This window comes from Monodelphis domestica, chromosome 7 (genome assembly GCF_027887165.1).
Source record: "Monodelphis domestica isolate mMonDom1 chromosome 7, mMonDom1.pri, whole genome shotgun sequence".
Lineage (NCBI taxonomy): Eukaryota > Metazoa > Chordata > Mammalia > Didelphimorphia > Didelphidae > Monodelphis > Monodelphis domestica.
This window is the reverse complement of record NC_077233.1, coordinates 168,002,771-168,025,211: the sequence shown is the minus strand read 5'-3', so window position 1 is coordinate 168,025,211 and position 22,441 is coordinate 168,002,771. Positions and strand designations below refer to the sequence as shown.

Here is a 22,441-nt window from a genome sequence, read left to right as displayed (position 1 = left end):
CCAGCAGTGCTATGGCTGGGTCAAAGGGTAGATATTCTTTTGTCGCCCTTTGGGCATAGTTCCAAATTGCCCTCCAGAATGGTTGGATCAATTCACAACTCCACCAGCAATGAATTAATGTCCCTACATTGCCACATCCCCTCCAGCATTCATTACTTTCCTTTGCTGTTATGTTAGCCAATCTGCTAGGTGTGAGGTGATACCTCAGAGTTGTTTTGATTTGCATCTCTCTGATTATAAGAGATGTAGAACACTTCTTCATGTGCTTGTTGATAGTTTTGATTTCTTTATCTGAGAACTGCCTATCCATTTCCCTTGCCCATTTATCAATTGGAGAATGGCTTGATTTTTTGTACAATTGATTTAGCTCATTATAAATATGAGTAATTAAACCTTTGTCAGAGGTTTCTATGAAGATTTTTTCCCAATTTGTTGTTTCCCTTCTGATTTTAGTTATATTGGTTTTGTTTGTACAAAAGCTTTTTAGTTTGATGTAGTCAAAATTATTTATTTTACATTTTGTGATTCTTTCTATATCTTGCTTGGTTTTAAAGCCTTTCCCCTCCCAAAGGTCTGACATGTATACTATTCTGTGTTTACCCAATTTACTTATGGTTTCCTTCTTTATGTTTAAGTCACTCACCCATTTTGAATTTATCTTGGTGTAGGGTGTGAGGTGTTGATCTATTCCTAGTCTCTCCCACACTGTCTTCCAATTTTCCCAGCAGTTTTTGTCGAATAGTGGATTTTTGTCCCAAAAGCTGGGATCTTTGGGTTTATCGTATACTGTCTTGCTGAGGTCGCTTTCCCCCAGTCTGTTCCACTGATCTTCCTTTCTGTTTCTTAGCCAGTACCAAATTGTTTTGATGACTGCTGCTTTGTAATATAGTTTTAGGTCAGGGATTGCAAGGCCCCCATCATATGTGTTTTTTTTCATTATTTCCCTGGATATCCTTGATCTTTTGTTCTTCCAAATGAACTTTGTTATGGTTTTTTCTAAATCAGTGAAGAAGTATTTTGGTAGTTCAATGGGTATGGCACTAAATAGATAAATAAGTTTGGGTAGGATGGTCATTTTTATTATATTGGCTCGTCCTATCCATGAGCAGTTAATGTTTTTCCATTTGTTCAAGTCTAGTTTTAGTTGTGTGGCGAGTGTTTTGTAGTTGTGTTCATATAGTTCCTGTGTTTGTCTTGGGAGATAGATTCCTAGGTATTTTATTTTGTCTAAGGTGATTTTGAATGGGATTTCTCTTTCTAGTTCTTGCTGCTGAGCTGTGTTGGAGATATATAGAAAAGCTGATGATTTATGTGGGTTTATTTTTGTATCCTGCAACTTTGCTAAAGTTGTTGATTATTTCAATTAGCTTTTTGGTTGAATCTCTAGGATTCTTTAAGTAGACCATCATGTCATCCGCAAAGAGTGATAACTTAGTCTCCTCCTTGCCTATTTTGATGCCTTCAATTCCTTTATCTTCTCTAATTGCTACTGCTAGTGTTTCTAGTACAATGTCAAATAGTAGAGGTGATAATGGGCATCCTTGTTTCACTCCTGATCTTATTGGGAATGCATCTAGTTTATCCCCATTGCAGATGATATTAGCTGTTGGTTTTAGATATATACTGTTTATCATTTTTAGGAATGACCCTTCTATTCCTATGCTTTCTAGTGTTTTTAATAGGAATGGGTGTTGTATTTTATCAAAGGCTTTTTCTGCATCTATTGAGATAATCATGTGGTTCTTGCTAGTTTGCTTGTTGATGTGGTCAATTATGTGGATGGTTTTCCTAATGTTGAACCAGCCCTGCATCCCTGGTATGAATCCTACTTGATCATGGTGAATGATCCTTCTGATCACTTGCTGGAGTCTTTTTGCTAGTATCGTATTTAAAATTTTTGCATCTATATTCATTAGGGAGATTGGTCTATAGTTTTCTTTCTCTGTTTTTGACCTGCCTGGTTTTGGAATCAGTACCATGTTTGTGTCGTAAAAGGAGTTTGGTAGAACTCCCTCTTTGCTTATTATGTCAAATAGTTTGTATAGTATTGGGATTAACTGTTCTCTGAATGTTTGATAGAATTCACAGGTGAATCCATCAGGCCCTGGGGATTTTTTCTTAGGAAGTTCTTTGATGGCTTGATGGATTTCAATTTCTGATATGGGATTATTTAAGAATTCTATTTCCTCTTCTGTTAGTCTAGGCAGTTTGTATTTTTGTATATATTCATCCATTTCTCCTAAATTGGTGTATTTATTGCCATATAATTGGGCAAAGTAATTTCTAATGATTGCCTTAATTTCCTCCTCATTGGAGGTGCTGTCCCCCTTTTCATCTTTAATGCTGTGAATTTGCTTTTCTTCCTTCCTTTTTTTAATTAGATTGACCAGTACTTTGTCTATTTTGTTTGTTTTTTCAAAGTACCAGCTTCTTGTCTTATTTATTAAATCAATAGTTCTATCACTTTCGATTTTATTAATTTCTCCCTTAATTTTTAGGATTTCTAATTTGGTTTTCTGCTGGGGGTTTTTAATTTGATCGCTTTCGAGTTTTTTCAATTGCATTTCCAATTGATTGATCTCTGCTCTCCCTTGTTTGTTAATATAGGCTTTCAGGGATATGAATTTGCCTCTGATTACCGCTTTGGCTGCATCCCAAAAGGTTTGAAAGGATGTTTCGCCATTGTCATTTTCCTTGATGAAATTATTAATTGTTTCTATGATTTCTTCTTTAAATGGTTTTGGAGTATCATATTGTTTAATTTCCAATTGGTTTTAGATTTGGTTTTCCATGTACCATTACTAATCATTATTTTTATTGCCTTGTGATCTGAGAAGGCTGCATTCATTATTTCTGCTTTTTTGCATTTGTGTGCTATGTTTCTGTGACCTAATGTATGGTCAATTTTTGTGAATGTGCCATGTGGTGCTGAGAAGAAGGTGTATTCCTTTTTATCCCTATTTATTTTTCTCCATATGTCTATTAATTCTAATTTTTCTAAGATTTCATTCACTTCTTTTACCTCTTTCTTATTTATTTTTTGATTTGATTTATCTAAATTTGATAATGGTTGGTTTAAGTCTCCCACTAGTATGGTTTTATTGTCTATTTCTTCCTTCAATTCTCCTAGTTTCTCCATTAGAAATTTGGGTGCTATATTATTTGGTGCATACATGTTGATTAATGATATTTCCTCATTGTCTAGAGTCCCTTTTAACAAAATATAATTACCTTCCCTATCCCTTTTGATCAGGTCTATTTTTGCATTGGCTTTATCAGATATCATGATTACCACTCCTGCCTTCTTTCTATCAGTTGAGGCCCAGAAGGTCTTACTCCATCCTTTAATTCTGACCTTGTGGGTGTCAACCCGCCTCATGTGTGTTTCTTGAAGACAACATATGGTAGGGTTTTGGATTCTAATCCATTCTGCTATTCGTCTACGTTTTATGGGTGAGTTCATCCCATTCACGTTCAAAGTTATGATTGTCATTTGTGGACTCCCTGGCATTTTGATTGCCTTCCCTAATTCTAACCTTTTCTTCTTCGGCTCTACCTTTTAGTCCAGTGATTTACTTTGAATCAGTCCCCTTGTCCCCTCCCTTGATGTTTCCCTTTTTAGTCCCTCCCTTTTACTTCCCTCCCCCTCCCCCCTCTCTTTCCCTCCCTTTTTGTTCTCCCTCTCCCCCTCCCCCCCTTGGTTTTCCCTTCTCCTTACCCTTGTTGGGTAAGATAGAATTCAAGATCCCAATGGATCTGGATGTTTTTCCCTCTCAGAGTTGATTTCCCTGAGATTGAGGTTTAAGTAAAAAAAAAAAAAAACCCTCTCTTCCTCTCCTTCTTATAGGAGTTTTCTTCCCCTCCCCTTCCCATGTGAATCTTTGTGTGAGAACGATTATTCTATTTGGTCTTTCTTTACCCCCTATTTATACATTACATTTTCCCCACATATTAGTATACATAGATTGATATAAATGTAGTCCTTATAGAAGAGAGTTTGAGTAAAAGAAAATAACATTTTTCCCCTTTCCTTAATATTTACCTTTTCAGGTATTCCTTGCTCTTTGATTTTCGGTATCAAACTTTCCACAGAGCTCTGGTATTTTCTTTGCAAAAAGTTGGAAGTCTTCTATTTTGTTGAATGCCCATACTTTCCCTTGGAAGTATATAGTCAGTTTTGCTGGGTAGCTGATTCTTGGTTGGAGACCCAGCTCTCTTGCCTTTCTGAAGATCATGTTCCATGCCTTACGATCATTCAGAGTAGAACTTGCAAGGTCTTGTGTGACCCTGATTGGCATTCCTTTATATCTAAATTGTCTTTTTCTGGCTTCCTGTAGGATTTTTTCTTTTGTTTGATAGCTTTGGAATTTGGCAGTTACATTCCTGGGAGTTGTCTTTTGGGGGTTTAGTGTAGAAGGTGTTCTGTGAGCTCTGTCAGTGGCTGTATTGCCCCCTTGTTCTAGAATCTCTGGGCAATTTTCTTTGATTATATCTTGTATCACCATGTCCAGTTTGGTGTTTATTTCTGGCTTTTCTGGGAGTCCAATTATTCTTAAATTTTCTCTTCTCCCTCTATTTTCCAGATCTATCACCTTGTCGGTGAGATATTTTATGTTCTCTTCTAATTTCTTGGTGTTTTGGCTTTGCTTTATTAGTTCTTGCTTTAAAGCCTGGTTTTCTTTTACAGTTTGGTCAAACTGGTTTTGTAGATGCGTGAAATTCTTTTGCATTATTTCCCACTTTTCCTCCCAGAGGGCTTTCATCTTTTTGGTCATTTCTGATTCAAATTCTTCATGTGTTTGTGGAGAGTTTCTATTTCCTTTGGAAGATTTTGGAGAATTTTCTTGTATATCTTCTTCTATCTGCTCTGTATTTTGTATTTTGGCTCCATAGAATGTGTCCAAAGTTGCCCCTTTCTTCTTATTTTTCTTGGTATTTTGGGGCTTCTGTGCTTCTGTGGAGTTTGCTGCCATCTCTGAATGTGGAGGATTAGCTTTTCTTATCTCTGTCTGGTGATCAGAGGCTTTAGTCCGGGGCAGATTGTCCCTTCTATGAGCTTTCCCTGGGTTAAACTGAATATGCCTCACTGGAACTGGAATGGAAGGGTCGGACCACGAGGCCACACTCTCCCCCCGGCTCGCTTTCCGGAAGTTGCCTTCAGAATCGCTGGCCGTGAGGCTGTTTCCTCGGCCTGCGGGGGGATGGGCTGCAGCTAACCCAAGCTCTGAGGGCAAGGACTTTCACTGAGACTTGGATAGTAGGATCCAGCCCGTGAGGCTGTTTTGCCCGCCCTGAGGGTTGCTGTTGTTTCGACCAGCTCTCTGCAGCGGAAGCCCCAGGCAGTAACTTTCACCCGGACTCGGGTAGAAGGCCCTGAGGGTTGTGGTTCGGAGGACTCTGCTCTCTGAGCCCGGCTGGGCTGCGGCTTCCGGGAGCCTTGGACTCTGCGCTCCTACCCCTGAGGTCCGAGTGATCTCGGGTTCTGGCTTTTGAGGGGAGCCGTACCTTTTGAACCGGGTCCAGGTCCAGGAGGAGGCTTCCCAGGGTCTGTGCTGTTGATCGTTTTGAATTTCGGCGCCTTAGGAGCTTATCGTTTGAGATCGGTGGGGAAGGGTTTTCCGGAGATCTGAGCTTTAGCTTTCTCTAAGCCGCCATCTTAACCGGAAGTCAGGACTGCTACAATAAATGTCTTTTTCTATCTTAAAAAATTTTCTTTGGGAACACACACACACACACACAACACATATATATATATCCATAAATGTGTTTGTATAGGTGTATATATATATGCATATATATATTATACATATGTATATGTATGTATAAAATCATGTTTATTCATTTAAACAATTTATATATTCTATTTATTTTATTTTTCTTTACTATTTAGTTGCAAGAGAATTCTTCAACACATGCCTGGAAATTTGGTTGAACTTGATGTAAACATATGAGAAATGGGAATTATTTTTTTTAGCTTTATCAGACCTTGAAAAATCTGATTAAAGAACTTTGAGTTTAAGTGGCATAATATGACAAATGTAGATAAATTATATTTTAAAATAGGAACTGAAAATGATCTCATCCCATTCTTGAGTTACTTAAAGATTTTTTATATTTGTTTGTTATTATAGATAAAAAGTTTGGAGTGAAGTCTAGAATTAATGGGGCCTTAACTATAACTCTGAATTTGGTGAAACAGAATTTACAGAATCAACGTTTAGTGTTGCCTTGTCTTCAGCTTTTACGAGTATATTCTACCAATCGTAAGTGTTGCAAAGTTTCTTTCAGTTTACAAAATAATTTACAAAAAAAAGTCCTTTTAAAAACTTAAATGAAAGGAAAATTGAGTTTTTCTCAGTAATGGGCTATTAATGTATCTGAAAAGGAACAGAATTGTCATATTGCTTTAAAAAACTTTTGAGTTATAAAATACATGTAATTTGAATTTTTGTTATTTAGTTTTCAAGTCTCTGTCATTTTTATGTTTAGAATATACTTTGGAAGTACATTTAAAAAAAAAACTTAAATAGAAATAAAAAGGTACTGCTTTTCATGCAAAGAAAAAATCTTTTTGAGCAAAGAACAAGAGCCAAAGACTTGAATATTATATCGATGTGTTGTGTATTAGCTAATCAAACAGTAAAAAAATACTTTAGCTGGTGATATGTATAAGATACTCTTGAAGGACAACCGAACACAAAAGACATAAGATATAGAATAAAAATGGAGAAGAGGTAAAAACAAAGAGGCAAAACTGGTGAGGGGAATCAAGAGTACCAATGAAGACAATGAGTAGTAGATACCCTGAGAAGAGAGCCAACAACTAACCAACAGGAATTGAGTAATAATAATAATAATAACTCATATGAATATAGTGCTAAAGATTTAAGAAGCACTTTATGTTATCTCTCTTTATTTTTAGAACAATCCTGTGAATTAGATGCCATATTACAGGGGAGGATAATGTATATTTCTTTGTGAGATTGAACCACCATCAGAGAATCTTTAGTATAACTCACACAGTTCATAACCCATTAAGCATTCACTATTTACAATATTTTGAAAATCGAAATCCTTCAGTCCTATATCTCATTCCATCCACACTTGAACCATAGGATTTAGAGTCTTTAAAGGATCTCTCTAGTTCAATTCCTCATTGTACAGATGATGGAATGAATGAAATGTTTATCTATGGTCACACCAGAAGTAAAATAATAGAAACCTAGTTAAAAGTTTCATCTAAAATCCCACCTTCAACAAGGTAATTAGATAATGACTAAAAATATCACTGGGATTTTGGATTTTTAAGAAATGTTACTTGATAAAACTTTGTTTTCAAAACATTACTTAAACCCCAATTTTAGGAGAAAATTTTATCTGTTTTCATTTAAGTTTTTTTTAATGTACTTAAAATCTGCACTTGGTATTAAAAGCAGAGGCAATGTAGAGATTTACTTTTAAAGAATGCAAGTACAATTTTATAATATCAAATTATGAGGAAGGTTTCTGGCTTTATGCAGTGACTAACTTGTTTAAAGAACTATTTGGTAAAGGCAAATTTGCATTATTTGGACAGTTCCTTAGGGTGTCATGATGAGATATCATTTCAAGGTGAAATTGATAATCTCTCTGATAATTGAATTGTAACATTTCTTTTATTAAACAACTTTAGCTTAAAATAAAAAAAAATAGTGCTTATTGGTTTGTGCAGACTTTTTTCCATGGGAATTCCCCAGATAAAAGTGTTTGTAAAATTATTTCATGAAAGAGAGTGTTCAGATTTACTTTTTAAAAACGTTTTCTCTGTGGTATATTGCCAATCTTTTTTAGATAGAAACTTTTAAGGGACCATTTCTAAAGTTTAAAAAAAAAGTCTTACTTAAAAAACTCCATAGCATTTTGCTTGCCCCATCTTATATAAAACTCACTTAGTGTTCTATTAAGAAAACACCATTGGTGACTTAATCCTAACCAAACCTTTAATTCCCTTCACTGAATACACTTAGTAAAATATGAGCATTTCATATATAAGTAGAGTATGTTCATTCAGTGGGATGTATATTGTGTATAAATACATACTAGTGAATATACTTTATTGTGGTTTAAAACTTTTCTCTTTTTATTCTTAGCTGTAAATGCAGTGTCCTTAGGGAAAAATGGAGTTGTGGAATTGATGTTTAAAATCATTGGTCCTTTTAGTAAGAAGAACACCGGCCTTATGAAGTGAGTACATAAATATTTTGTATGTAAACAAAAGTACAACCTAACTTCTCTGTCCTTTGGTTTTCTCATCTATAATAGCAGAAACTAAAAACAAAACAAAACTAAAGTTCTTTTCAGCTCTAAAACTTCAACTTTATGATAAGAACACTTGAAAAAAGTTCGTCGATGTCTGATTGTTTTTAAACCAGTCATTTCCAGATAGTCCTTCTCTCTTCCCAACTGGAATCCTTCTTTATAACAAAGAAAATTAAGCAAAAACAATGGACATAGTAACCACATCTGACTGTGCATTATTTTTCTCCTTTAGATAACCCACTTCTTTGTTGGGAGAGGGAGGTATGTTTCAGGACCAAAACTGATCATTCCAATTACTTAAAGTTCTATATCCTTTAGTGTTTTTTTAAGTACATTTTTGTAGTACTCACATTTATTGTTCTTCTAGTTCTGCTTCTCTTTCTGTCATTTAATTTCTTTGCTTAGTTCTTTAAGTTTCTCACAATTGTCATATTTTACTTTAATATCTTTTTACATTCATATACCATAATTTCTTTAACCATTCTCCAATTGATGGGCACCCATTTGGTTTCCAGTTTTGAAATGTCAAGATAGATAAGGGAAAATATAAAATTTATAATTTCATAAATATAATTAGTTTAAGAACTTCAAATTTTATATAACCCCAAGTATTATGAATTACAAAATAGAAAAGTTGGGCCCCTTCTATTAGATTAGATCTTTTCATCCCATCCTAATCTGAAGGCAGTTTAATTTGTTTTTTCATTGTCAAGTATATGCATTAAATTAAGTCTTCCTTTTTTGTTAAAATATTGTTAGTATTTTCCTTTCTTCTTGGTCTTCTGCACAGGTATCTTAAAACTCAAGTTCAAGCCATTGTTTTATTTCTTTAGACAGCTAACAATTTGATGCAATTAATATTAACTTCTACGTTATCCTACCTGAATTATGATTAAAAGTAGGAAACTGCATATGTGGTATATCTATATCTATATCTACATCTATATCTATATACCTATCCTTACCTTCTGTCTTAGAATCAATATAAGTATTGTAGGCAGAAGAGTGGTAAGGGCTGAGTTGTTGGCATTATGTGACTTGCCCAGGGTTACACAGCTAGGAAGTGTCTGAGACCAGATTTGTACTTAGGTCCTCCCAGCTCCAAGCCTGGCACTCTATCCACTGAGCCACCTAGCTGTCTTAGATGTAACTAAATTAATAAGACCATTAGCTTGATAAACTAGCCTGACTTTCCCAGTGAACAATATTTTAGTACTTAAGATCAGATTTTAACAAAGCAAGAAAAATGGCTATTTTCATATTGATAGCAAAGATGATCTTTGTACTTATATACACTTTCTCCAACTGATCTTTGAAATATTTAATGTGATTTTTCTTTCTTTCTCTCATTACCATCTAATGGTTGTACTTTTTAGGCCTGGCTCATTTTGACACTACCAAGTTAAGCACTCCAGTTAAAGATATATACTTACTTATAATAATAACTAGAATTCACATAATGATTTATATGTTATCTTATTTGATATTCCCAGAGAGATAGAAGAAGTCTTTAGTGTGGAACCATTGTAGCAGTAAACATGTTTTTATAGTATTTTCCACATAGTCATAGACATTTGGAAATCAATAATAAGACTTAAAAGAAATCTTGAAAAAAATTATATTGAATACTTTATTTATATATGCGACTCCACTTGCCCTGGTCTCTACCATTTTCCCACACATACTTTAAAAGTGATAGATTACTCTTGTTTACTAGTGAATACAGTTATGAAGAAATGATATATAAATTTATTTAGAATGTAGTTTTACTATATTTTCTTTGACAGTTTCTTATTGTTTCTTGGGAATTTTAATTAATGCTACTTTAATTGACTATGTATTCGGTTGTTGGAAGGGAGATGGTTTATAGATGACTAAAGGGTAACTTTCCTCTTAGAATTCCTCCCCCCCCCCCAAGTTATATACACTAGTCTAGGATAAGATGATCTGGGAAGGTGCTATAGACATGGGATTTCATCTTTTTTGGGGTGTATGCGTGTGTGTAGGAACCAGTGCCCTATACTTCTAACCTAGGAGGAGTTGTGTGAATGTTACTAAATTCTGTTGTGTTTTGTATCTTCTTTTCCCCTGAAGCTTGCTTCTTTTCTAAAATGAATTTAACCCTGTTCTTAGTATTCTATATTATTGGCAGCAATGTTCTTTTTTTAATAATAGTAGTAATATTGAGAGGCAGCATGGCATAGTGGTTAATGAGCTGGCTTCTGAGTTTGAGACACCTGGGGCCCTATCTTGTTTTTAGCATGTATTTGTTGTGTGACCCTGGGCAAGTAAATTAACCTCTTAGTGCCCATGCAACTCTCTGGAATTTTACGTTGTCAAGCTTAAATAAAATTGTATTGGAAATGTGAATTTCTTTCTTAGGCGTTCCCTATGCCACTGAAATCATAGATGTGATCCAAAAATAATAATAGCTGACATTTTAATAGCAACAGAATGTTTATTCCACTTTTTTACAAATAGACCCCAAACTAGGATGTGGTAGGGAGAGAGTAGAATTCATATGATGGAAATATGTAAAGAGAAGAATGTATGAATAACTAGATATATTGGCATAGAGACATTGTTGAACTTAATACTATTCAGATACATAGAAAAAAACTTACTTGATTGAAAAAATGAATCTTAAACCTAGAATTTCTATGTTTAATTACTTTAAAAAATTGTTAAAAGTTTAAACTGACTTAACAAGAGGCAGAATTGTTTTCAAATATTTTAAATATGGTTAAGCCAAAATAAGATAATTGTAAAATGCTTTGCAAACCTAAAGTACCATATAAATGCTAGTTATTTTAAAGGTTGTTTTTAGGCCTCAATTGTATATGAAAACATAAAGCTTGCCTTTCAAAATTTTCACATTTTATTCATCTTTTGTTTCTGTTCCATGTTATTGAAATAAAATTGAATATATGATGTTGTAATTCTAGTTTATTATAAGATATCTATATCTCTACTGTATATATTTTAAGGATAAGCTCTCTCTTTCTCTTCTCTCTTTTCTCTCTGTCTTTATCTCTTTGGGATTAGATAACACTATATCAACAGCAAGCATTTATTGAATATCTACCAAGTATATATCACTATATTGTTAAGTTTTGTAGTATTTTAAAGTTCTGATTCAGACCTCTTGTCCTCTAGTAAATATTAACTAGTTCCACTCTACCTGATCACTCTGTGTGCTTACAGTACTTCTCTATACAGCTTTTTGCCTATTATGTTGTACCTATATTTTGTTCCTTAGATATTTTGTGAGTTTCTATTTTTGTCTCCCTATTTAGATTGCAGATTTCTCAGGGAAAGGATTGTTGTTTTCTTCTTTTGAATACCCAAGCATATGGTTCTGGATGTCTAACTAGTACTTAAATGCTTATTAACAACTGGATTACTTAATCATGGATATACTGACAATTTTTACTGACTGATCTTTTGCAGAATATTTACATAATTACTTATATTACTTAATATTCTTTCATAACTTACCTGTAGTAGTTCTACTTTTAAGGAAAGTAATTGTAGCATATATGATTTCATATATTTGTAGACATTTCTTAATTTATTGCCATATTTTCCAGAATTTATTTTTCTTCTACTTGGATGAAAGGTATATGCTTTTTCTTAATGATGCTGTATATACTATCAAAACTGGATGATTGTGATTTACAACCTGTAAGTCAGTATTGTACTCAAAGATAAACACCCGTAATTTTTAAAACGATTGTGTTTTTTTTTTTCCAGAGATAGTGGATGCTTGAGGGATTTTAGTGATTGATAGTGACTTACTTCTGAAGAGTAAAGAGGAACCTTATGTGGAAGCTTCCCCTTCTACAGAGGTTTAGATTTGTTATGTATATTTTAAGTGTCCAAACTTAAAGTAACTAGGGAATAATAATTTTTAGCCGTCATATATTGAATTTAGCAAACCAGAAAGACTTTTGCAGAATTTATAGGTTATAGTGGCAGATTCCGAGGACTGTTGGGAGCTAGGTATTGTAACTTTTAAAGAAGTGCAATTCCTGGGTAGATTCTTATAGGCTATACCTATACAATGAGAATCAGTAACATCAGTCTGCCTTTGGAAAAAAGACTTAGACATAAGTGATTTTTTCTTGGCGTGTTCTTCTTCTGACATTTTTATCTAAATACATCTAACTTTTAAACTGGATAGATGCATGTGCTCAAAGTATTTTGAAAAACTATGGAAATAAGTTCAATAAATATAAAATTTGGAATGAATAATAGAAAAATAACTCGAAATATTTGTATGAATTTACTCTTTTGTAGACTAATTTTACTAGTTTTGTTGTTTTGTGTTTTCTTGTTGTGTTGACAGGGTTGCTTTAGACACACTTGCTGCATTGCTAAAGTCAAGTAAGTGTTTAAATACTAGAAAATACTAGATAATATCTTCTAGAATATACTTTCATATTAAAGAAATTGGAAACTAGATTTAATTTAAATGTTCATTTTTCAGTAGCATTAAAATTTACTAATACTGTAAATAAAAATTTGATTTTTTAGTTTACTAGTTATCTAATAATATTATATCATGTATGATAATTAATTGCTGGAACAACATTATGTTAATCTAGTGTATTGACTTGTTCCTAAAATAGAAACATGAAGAATAACTGATAAGTAACCAACAGAGAAAAATGATTTATAAGAATCCTCATTTTAAGACTATCATATATAATTTTGAACACTTTTTTATTTGAAATAATGATCTGAACAACTTCTATGTATATTTTCTAAAACATGCAACTTTCACTTAATCTTTTATTTTAAAGAGTATTTTCCCCATCTCATCACTAAAATTTTCCTAAAAGTATATATCTTATTATTAAAATATAAATATGTAGCTTATTAAATTTTATTCCAGAAATTGAAATTTTCTCATTTCCAAAATAGAAGGAAGAATGTCAGCTTAAGCAGTTCTTCTTTTATCAATTGTTTTAAAATTCTTGCTCAGCTATTATGCCAGCTACATAGTTCTGTTTCTCTTGCTCATCTCCTCAGGTCATAGTATCTATTTATATTAATATTGGTTCCCTATTAGAAGCATCACTTAATGGGAATGTTATTTATTTAATACATAAAGATCAAACAGCCAATTAAAACTAATAGATTATTTAATACCAATTAGCATTTGGTAATTTGTTGACATTTAATAATTTTGACCACTTTAATGATGCTAAAAGTATATCAACTTAAAAGGAGAAATATTTAACCTGTGCTAAAAATACAAAATGTATTTATAAAGGCATGAAATCAACTGATCCTTCAGTCTGGTAAATCATAGTGCTTTGGGTTGTTGATGCTAGGCAAGTATTATCAGTTTGTAATCTGATTTAACTAATCGAGATTATAACAATTCCTAACAAAATAAGATTTTATTGGTTTAGGATTCTGTGATTTGTCCCTATGGGAACTCTCTCAATTGACTTAGATTGCTATTCCTTCTTGTTCCTTGAGATTCTTTGACCAAATAATCATCTTATGGCCATCACTTTGATAGTGAATCTTATTTAGAGTCCTTGAATGAGAAGTATAAATTAGTACTCAGAACCTGTTAGAATTTGACTCCATGGCATATCCTTTGAGAACCAGTTATTTATTTACCACTAGGTGGCATTGGGTTATGATTTTAGGTGGAAATTAACTGTTTTCATAGTCAAATGTGCTTCCGTTTTTTGAGAAATGGCTTTGGACACATATTTAATTTAATCTATGGAATGGATGAAGGGCAAAAGGTTGTCCTTAAAACTATTTGAAGCACTTTTTCAATAATGCCTATAGAGTGAAGCTTACATATACAGGTAGTATAAAGCAAGAGACATGATGTTAGGTGGTTCAAAAGTAGTTTTCCTATGTGGATGTCATTTAGGAACATTTTAGTTTAGGGTATCCTAATTCACAGTAGCCTCGATAATAGATCCTTTATTAAAATAATAAAATATTTCATTTAAAAAGACAGATTATTGATAATGCTAATAGGTGATGTAAATCAGTAGTTCTCAGACCCCTTTGATCCCATCATGCATTACTTTTTTTCTGCTTCCCTCTGTTACTCTTAATCTAAATAAATACTATCCATCTGCATAGCAAGAGAAACAGAGCTAGATAGCTGACATGTGATTGGGCAAGAATGTTAAAGGCAGTTGATAAAAGAAGAACCACCTAAACTGACATTCTTCTATTTTGGAATTGAGCTCTATTAATGAAATTAAAATTTTCACACTATATATTTATATTTAAATTTCAAAGGATCATGTGTGACAATTTTGGAATCATACTGTTAAGGATTAATTTAAATATTAAACAGTTATAAATATTTCTGATTTAAAACCATTTAAAATACATCAATATGTTGAAAACCTCCACTATTTTCTAAATTCACCTTAAGAAGTTAGGATATCAAAATAAATGAAACATATTGTCCTTAAATTTCATGCTATTGAAGATATTTGGAATTTAGGGAAATGTAGGTCATGTAGGTTTAAGCAACTTCAGTAGCAGTCAGTGTGGTAGGTGTGCCAAAGCTTGGATGAGGGCTAGCTAATTTTCATGGTGAAATTCCTTAAATGTATTCCTGAAATGTAGGTGAATTTTATGCTAGCCCTTTATGTACACAATGATATTATTAATACCCTAGTAAGAACTTTTCTTGCATAGGAGTATGGGTTTTATTTTAAAGGAAACAAATTAAAAAGCAAAAAAGGAGAACAAACTTTTAAACACTTGTAGTGAGAAGGGAAGTAAAGCCAGACCTTGTAGTAATTAAAGATCTGATCTATAAGTGAGAAGTAACCTTCCTTCGCTTCAACCTAATCTGTGGTCTATAATAGCAGGAGGAACAGATCCTTGCCATCAGAGCAAGTGATTTGATTCTTGCCTGAATTGACATGCCTGTTAGGCCAAAAAAACTAGGTAAATTAATTTGAAACAGTTGGTAATGTGATTTAAACAATAGTTTTTGTATACATTAGGAATTTTGTCATAAAAAATGGATGTGATAGTTTCTGCTACAAATAGTGAAGTATCCAGTGGGTTCTTCTTCTGGCTGGTTACTTTTTTGGATATAAAATAAGTTGTTAGAGTGTCAGTTTTATTTTTTCATAGCTTCAACTATTCCTCAGGTATAGGCTAGCATCTTTGGTACATTTGATACTTCTTTTAGGCAACTAAAGATGCTAGAACCTAACTCTGTGACCTACTCCAAGGTTCACATCTTAGATTTATTTAAAGGTTACACTGGATTAGGAATATGGTCAGTATTTCTGATAATTATGTATGTTATGCAAATTCATCACATTGTGGATGCATTTTAACTTCTCATGTTATAATAATATTTGGATTAATGTATTGGGAAACTAAAATTCTCTTTAAGTTATTTTTAGTAGTAAAATACTTTTATGTTAGGTACTGTTCAGACTTGTTAATATGTTTAGCATGTGACTATAAGGCTTATGAAATCTCAGGTCCATATGCTTCCCCCAATATTATGCTCACCCCTCAATATTAAGACCACTTTGAAAAATAAGTCATATGTTGTTCATTCATTTCTTGCTAACTTCAGTTTGATAAAGCAGAGCATTTTCAATCTTTTGAAAATATAAAATTAAATCAGGAGTGTTATTTTTACATGGATGATTCAGAAATGCTATTTTATAATCATTTAATTAAATTTAAGTCCCTAAAATGGTGACAATTTAAACTTTAAAGGCAACATGACATAAATATTTTCACAGCTGGTGAAGACTTTGGAGAAAAATTAGACTTTTAATAGAAATAGATTCACTCAGTTAATTATATAATCATAGTTGCCATTGTCATAATAATGATAGTGAATAAACTATAAACTGTATGTTCCCATATAGCTACTTAAAGCCCTACAAAGTTCACATTATTTCAGTCAAGTATATATTTTCACAACTTTCATAGTATATTCAACATTTTTTAATTAATGAAAACTTTTTTGAAGTGATGCTGCTTTTTTAAATATAAAGATCCTGATACTTATAAGTAACTGAACATCATAAAGGTATGCCTTTAAAATGTAATCTTATATTTACTGTAGCTTGTCACATTTACATAATATATGAAAAATTATTTTAAAACCTTGCTGCTTTAGATTTCTTTAGAGAATATAAAGTTATGAGAATGCATAATGATATTGAAGAAAGCTAGGTTTGCTATGAAAAGAAAAAAAACCAATAATTCTAACATTTTTGTTCTACAACTTTCTCTTGTCATCAATGTTCTTTCTTAATTTTCTTTTGTTAAAGAAACTAATGCCAGGAGAGCTGTAGACAGAGGATATGTCCATGTACTTTTAACAATTTATGTAGATTGGCACCGTCATGATAATCGGCATAGAAACATGCTCATCCGGAAGGGAATTTTACAGAGTTTAAAAAGTGTTACAAGCCTCAAGTTGGGAAGAAAGGCATTTATTGATGCCAATGGGATGAAAATTCTATATAACACTTCACAAGTAAGTTCCATTTTAAAATTTCCTTTTCTTAGATTCATATACTAAATACTGATTTTTGTTCAGGAGGAAAAGGAATTTAAGAGTATACTAGTCAATAATCAATGAAGTAAAAATTTGATAATGACCAAGATCAAATGTTTAAAAATTTTCTTATTTGTAGCATGAATATTCTTAATTGTTTTGACTTGCATTTTAAAAAACCAGTCTTATAAAGATTCATAGTAAATTCTTCTTATTGGTTTACAGAATTAAGAGGACATGTAAATGCAAGAATAGAATGAGATTACATGTTGCTCTTCTCTTACTATGTTACCCAGTGTCTATAGTTTACTAGTCATATCTTGGACATTGTCCTTGAGGGTATGTAATGATAATCCCTCTTATAGTAGGTTAAACACTTGTTCATTATATACCCTCTCTATGCCTCCATTCTAGATAAAATTCTATTCTGGATCTTGAAGGTATATGGGGGGAAAAGTATCAAAATATGTATCATTCAGGGCTCCATTATTACAATTAGTGCCTCATGAGTTTACATACCATATTTGTTTGTGGTTCTTTGACATTATAGTTGATTCTTTTTTCTCTCCCCTACTTTACTCATTTCTTAATACATCCTCACCCACAAATAGTACTTTTTCTTGGGGACAAAGAAAAAGAATTAAACAAAATTGACTAGCACAGTGATTACATTTGGCTGTGTATACAACCTTCTGCACCCATAGCCTCTCACCTCTTTTAAGAGAAACTTTTCTTGATTAGCAATCTTAGTCAAGTAAACAGGATCCAAATTGGTTTGCCAAGATTTTAGTACAAAGCAGTTGACAAAGTCTCTTGTGTTGTTCTTATGTTGATATGCAAACTAGATGATACTGCAATTAGGTAGATTCATACCTGGTTGTATGCCCAGACTAAAAGAGAAGTCATTAATGTTCTTCTAATGTCTTGGAGAGGAAAGTCTCTCTAATAGTGTCGTAAGGATTTTCTTCCTTTTTTTTTTTAAATGTTTTTTTTTTAAATTAGCAACTAAGATAAAGTCATGAAATGATGAAATCAGATTATAGTTGATATTATGGATAGCTATTAGAGGCATTAAAGAGAATACTAGTAAAATGAAAAAGTATTTTGATTTAAAAACATTTTTTCTTAGTTATGTATCATGTACTTTGCTAAGTACAAATACAATAAAAAAAGAAAAACATTCCTTACCTTCATTGTTCAGATGTGGAGAAAATACCACATTAAAGTTTGCTGAAGTGTGTGTGTGTGTGTGGGGGGGGGTATTTGAGGAATGGGAGGTAGCTTGGTACCTCAATGAGAACTTGGTGATAAAGTTTGGAGAATCATATGCAGAGCCAGGAAGAAAACGAATCATGGCCAACCTGGTCCTGCTCTGAAAATGGAGGCCATACAAAAAAGTACTCACCAATGAGAGAAGAGTATGGTATAGCAGAAGAATATTTTAGAATGATAAGATCCCAGTGATTGAGAGAAGTTCCAGGGTAAACAAATTGTGAACAATCTTTTCTGGTGTGAAGTTTATGAAGAACCAGTTTGGAAGCCAAACTGCATCTTGAAGTCTTGAGTTATGTTTGAATTGCAAATTATTACAATTTAATTTTGAACATCTCTTCAAAGAAATGTAAAGATAGAAGTCACGGTAATAAAAGTAGCACACTTTAATTCATTTATATTAGATCACATACTTTGTGATCCATGATCATTGGTTAGTTTTGTTATTGATACTGATTTTCTACTGTCATAAATTGAAAACCCCTCTATAACTTAGTTGATGGCTTTCATGAATTAATATTATTAAAGAAATTCACAAACCATGTGTTAATCTTTGGGTAGTGGGCTATTTCACATTGGTCCTCAAAAACAGGCATACAGCATAGTCTGTTGAGTGGTATAAGCACTCAAAGCTTTTCTATTTCGGTTGGACCCACGTTAGTTTGTGCTCTGAAGCTGTAGCCTTGAGTGTCTAAGCTCTCATCATGCCACGATAAAACATAGAAATAGGATTTTTATGGAAGTCATATTAAGTATTAGTAAACATTTTTATGATGAATATTTTATATTTATTTGTTAAAGTGACATTTTCTTATATTTGAAATAGTTGTCATTTTAAATCTTAATATTGAATTGTTAGTTATAAACCATGTAGACAATAATGTATAATTCATTAGTAAGCATATATAGTAAGTATAAATTCTATATACCGATTCAACTCCTATTCCTGCCACTTGCTACCTCCATGACCTTGGGCAAGTTATGTAACCTTTTGGGGACTCATTTTTCTCATCTGTAAGATGGAGTTGAATTAAATGATCTATAAAATACCTGTCAGGCCCAAATCTGTGATCTATAATGTGTATTTGACAATGTGACCCTGGACAAGTGTCCCAGGTAACTCTCTTAAGACTATCAGTTGCAGAGTAGATACTATATTGGCAAAGGGAGTTAACTCACCAATAATTTTCTATATCAATAAAATCGATTCTGTAAAAAATCTTATAGCATGACCCATCAAAAATTTTTTGTCAGAGTATTATCCACCATAAAGGTACTTTGTTTTCAAAAGTTACTGATTCATGACATAGTACTACCTGGGGTACCCCAATTCATCTAAGTCATTGCTTATTAATCTTAGTGAATAAAGACAGTTTTCATATTGATAACATAAAGGAATACTTGAATTCAGAATGGACAAAGGTATTTAAAATTATAATTTAATGTGAAATATATATATATTAGTGAAAAATATCAGAAAGAAGCATTCTCTTCTGAAGATATCTAAAATTAGTTATTAATGGTGGTTACATAATATTTTTTCCCTTTCCTTTAAAAATAGGATTGCTTGGCAGTCAGGACTCTTGATCCTCTCGTCAACACATCCAGTCTGATTATGAGGAAATGTTTTCCTAAAAATCGCCTTCCATTACCAACTATTAAAAGTGCTTTTCATTTCCAATTGCCAGTTATTCCTGTGACTGGACCTGTGGCTCAGCTCTACAATTTACCACCTGAAGGTATGATTAACTTTGTACTCTTTGTTGTGGTTTTTATTTTCCTCTCTACTTTTCTTGTCGTTGCATTACATAGAAAAAGGAAGACTTACTATATTAATCTTATTTTACTTCATTTAATAGCACCCCCTATTTTAAAAAAGTCACTAGTATTCATATTGCTAGAAGAGTGCTGTTTAAGATAGGTATATGTGTTATATTTGTGATGTGAATTATTAGAGAATTATTTCATTAGGTCAGTATAACCTAGTACTATCCTAAGTTGGTTCTTACAATTTTTAAAATATATGAACATACATTATGGCCACTGTAGCTGCCTTACTCTTGGCTGGTCACCACAGATAAAGAGAACCTACTTCCTTGTCTCAAACTTTTTAGCCTCTCTCCCTCTTCTGGGTCAAATTTAATCCTGTCCAGATCAAACTCCATCACATAACCATCAATAAACGACCTAAATAGGAGTACAAGGTTGCAGGTAAAACCCAATGTGTGATCCTGGGAGAGGGTTCCCTTCACATATACTTCTTTAATGATTTTCTTTGTTCTTCTTTCTATTGTCAGCCTCTCAGTCTTTTTTTTTTTTGTACTAAACTGTTCTTTTCTCTAGTAGTCATTTTTTCTCAGCTCATGTGTCTGGCTGTTGTTTATAATTTTATTATTAATTTTTTTGATCCTAGAGCTACACCTTCCCTAGGGAGAAACAGAAGACTTAATTAGTAAAAATTTATCAGTAAATCAATTAATAAAATTTCTCTTATGTTTCAAAAGGAATTAGTATTTTTATAATACTAGATTCTAGACACTGTGCTAAAGTCTTTACAAATATTATGTCATTTGGACCTCATAACAATCCTGTACTATTATTATTCCTATTTTACATTTGAGGGTTACATACCTAGTATCTGAAGTTGGATTTGAACACAGGCCTTACTGACTCCAAGGTTAACACTATGTCCACCTTTACCACCTAGCTGCTGTGACAGGCTATAGGAAGATAAAAATGAAATATTCTGCTTTCTTGTGGAGGTTATATTGTATTGGGAGGGACAACTTCTACATAGAGGAATACATAAAATACATGTAATGTTTTTGAGGGGAGAGGGCACTGTTAAATTGAGGGATCAGGAAAAGCTTTATGTCTAAGCTGCCACATGAGATGAGCTTTTGAAGAAAACTAGGAATTCTAAGAGGTAAAAGTGAGAAGGGAATGCCTTTTGAGTATGATGGACAACTTGTGCAAATAGAATAGGGAAATGGAATGTCAGCCAGCTGACCAGTTTGATTATTCTACATAGTATATGAAAGGGGTAATATATAATAAGACTGGAAAGGTGAATCAAATCTGAGTGGTTAGAGTTTATATAATATCCGTTAGAGCCATTGGATTTTATTGAGCAGAAGAGTGACATGGCATTGTGGGAGTCATTTTGGCAGCTATGTGGAAGATAGATTGAGGAGGGATAAGTTGGGAGGGTAATATAGTACTGACCAGATAAGAGGTGATGACATTCTGAGCTATAATGGTAACCACATAAGTGAGAAGGGAAAGATGTGGGATGTTTTAGAGGTAAAATCAACAAAATTTGCCAATTGACTAAATTTATGAGTTGAGGGAGAATAAAGAGTAAAAGAAGACCCTGAGATTCTGAACCTTCCCAACTGGAAAGATGGAATGCACTCTTGACTGAAATGTGGCACTGTGTAAGAGGAGTAAAGGGAAGAAGAGATAATGATTTCTTATTTGGAGATATTGAGTTTGAAATGCCTTTGGACAAGTAAATTGAAAATATCTAGTAGGTTGTTGGTGATGCAAGACTGGCTTTCAGGAGAGAGCATTGTGCTGGATATATAGATTTAGGAGTAATCTGTATTGAGATGATATTTAAATCTATAAGAACTTACCAAGTTACCAAGTAAGAGAGTGAAGGGAAGAAAGTCCAGGACAGACCCAACTTTTGGGGGTACTCTTACAGTTAGAGTGGATGATAAGCAAGCAAAGGGAATTGAAAGAGCAATTAGGTAAGAAAAGAACCAAGAGAAGTGTCATAAAAACCAAGAGAGGAGAAAGTGGCAAAAGGGAACAACTCTTATTTTTCTCATGAATTAAATTCACTAGTATGGACTTTTTATATATACATGTAAGAATTAAAAATTATGGACTCTGGTCCTTAGGATTTAATAGAGTTTATTAAATTTACTTGAATAGGTAAAGATCAGAATTAGATAAAAGGATAAAAGTAAAATAGCTTAACCTAAACTACTGTGTGGATGGTATCAGCCTGGCTACCACAGCCTCCATTCCTCTCATGTGCTCATCTGAGATAGAGAGCCCCCTATTTCCTGGATCCCCTCTTTTATTCCCTCCCTTTACACCTGGATCAATTTCAGAATCATTTCTGGATCAAATTCCTAGGTCACCATCCCATGACCCATGCTCGTTGATGTAGCTCTAGGAGCACAGGGATGCAGATAGGACCCCGTATGTGATCCTGGGAGAGGGCTCCCTTCACACAGTATCTCTTTTGATTCTTTGTGAGACCAACATGTTAAATCTCCTTATTTTGTTTTTTTAGGAGATTAACCTGTCAGGTCTCCTTAATGA

At 33.1% G+C, this 22,441-nt stretch overlaps 1 protein-coding gene across 17 annotated transcripts in view; it reads left to right on the top strand.

Annotated features, from left to right (window-relative positions):
- AGTPBP1 (ATP/GTP binding carboxypeptidase 1) overlaps positions 1–22,441 on the top strand; it is a 226,964-nt gene that overhangs the window by 123,388 nt on the left and 81,135 nt on the right. For all 17 annotated transcript variants that reach the window (XM_056805970.1, XM_056805972.1, XM_056805971.1 and 14 more), the window contains 5 exons: positions 6,132–6,263; positions 8,130–8,223; positions 12,647–12,684; positions 16,602–16,810; positions 19,665–19,842. In XM_056805970.1, coding sequence (XP_056661948.1) covers positions 6,132–6,263; positions 8,130–8,223; positions 12,647–12,684; positions 16,602–16,810; positions 19,665–19,842 — 651 coding nt within the window. The remainder of the gene's footprint in view (positions 1–6,131; positions 6,264–8,129; positions 8,224–12,646; positions 12,685–16,601; positions 16,811–19,664; positions 19,843–22,441) is intronic.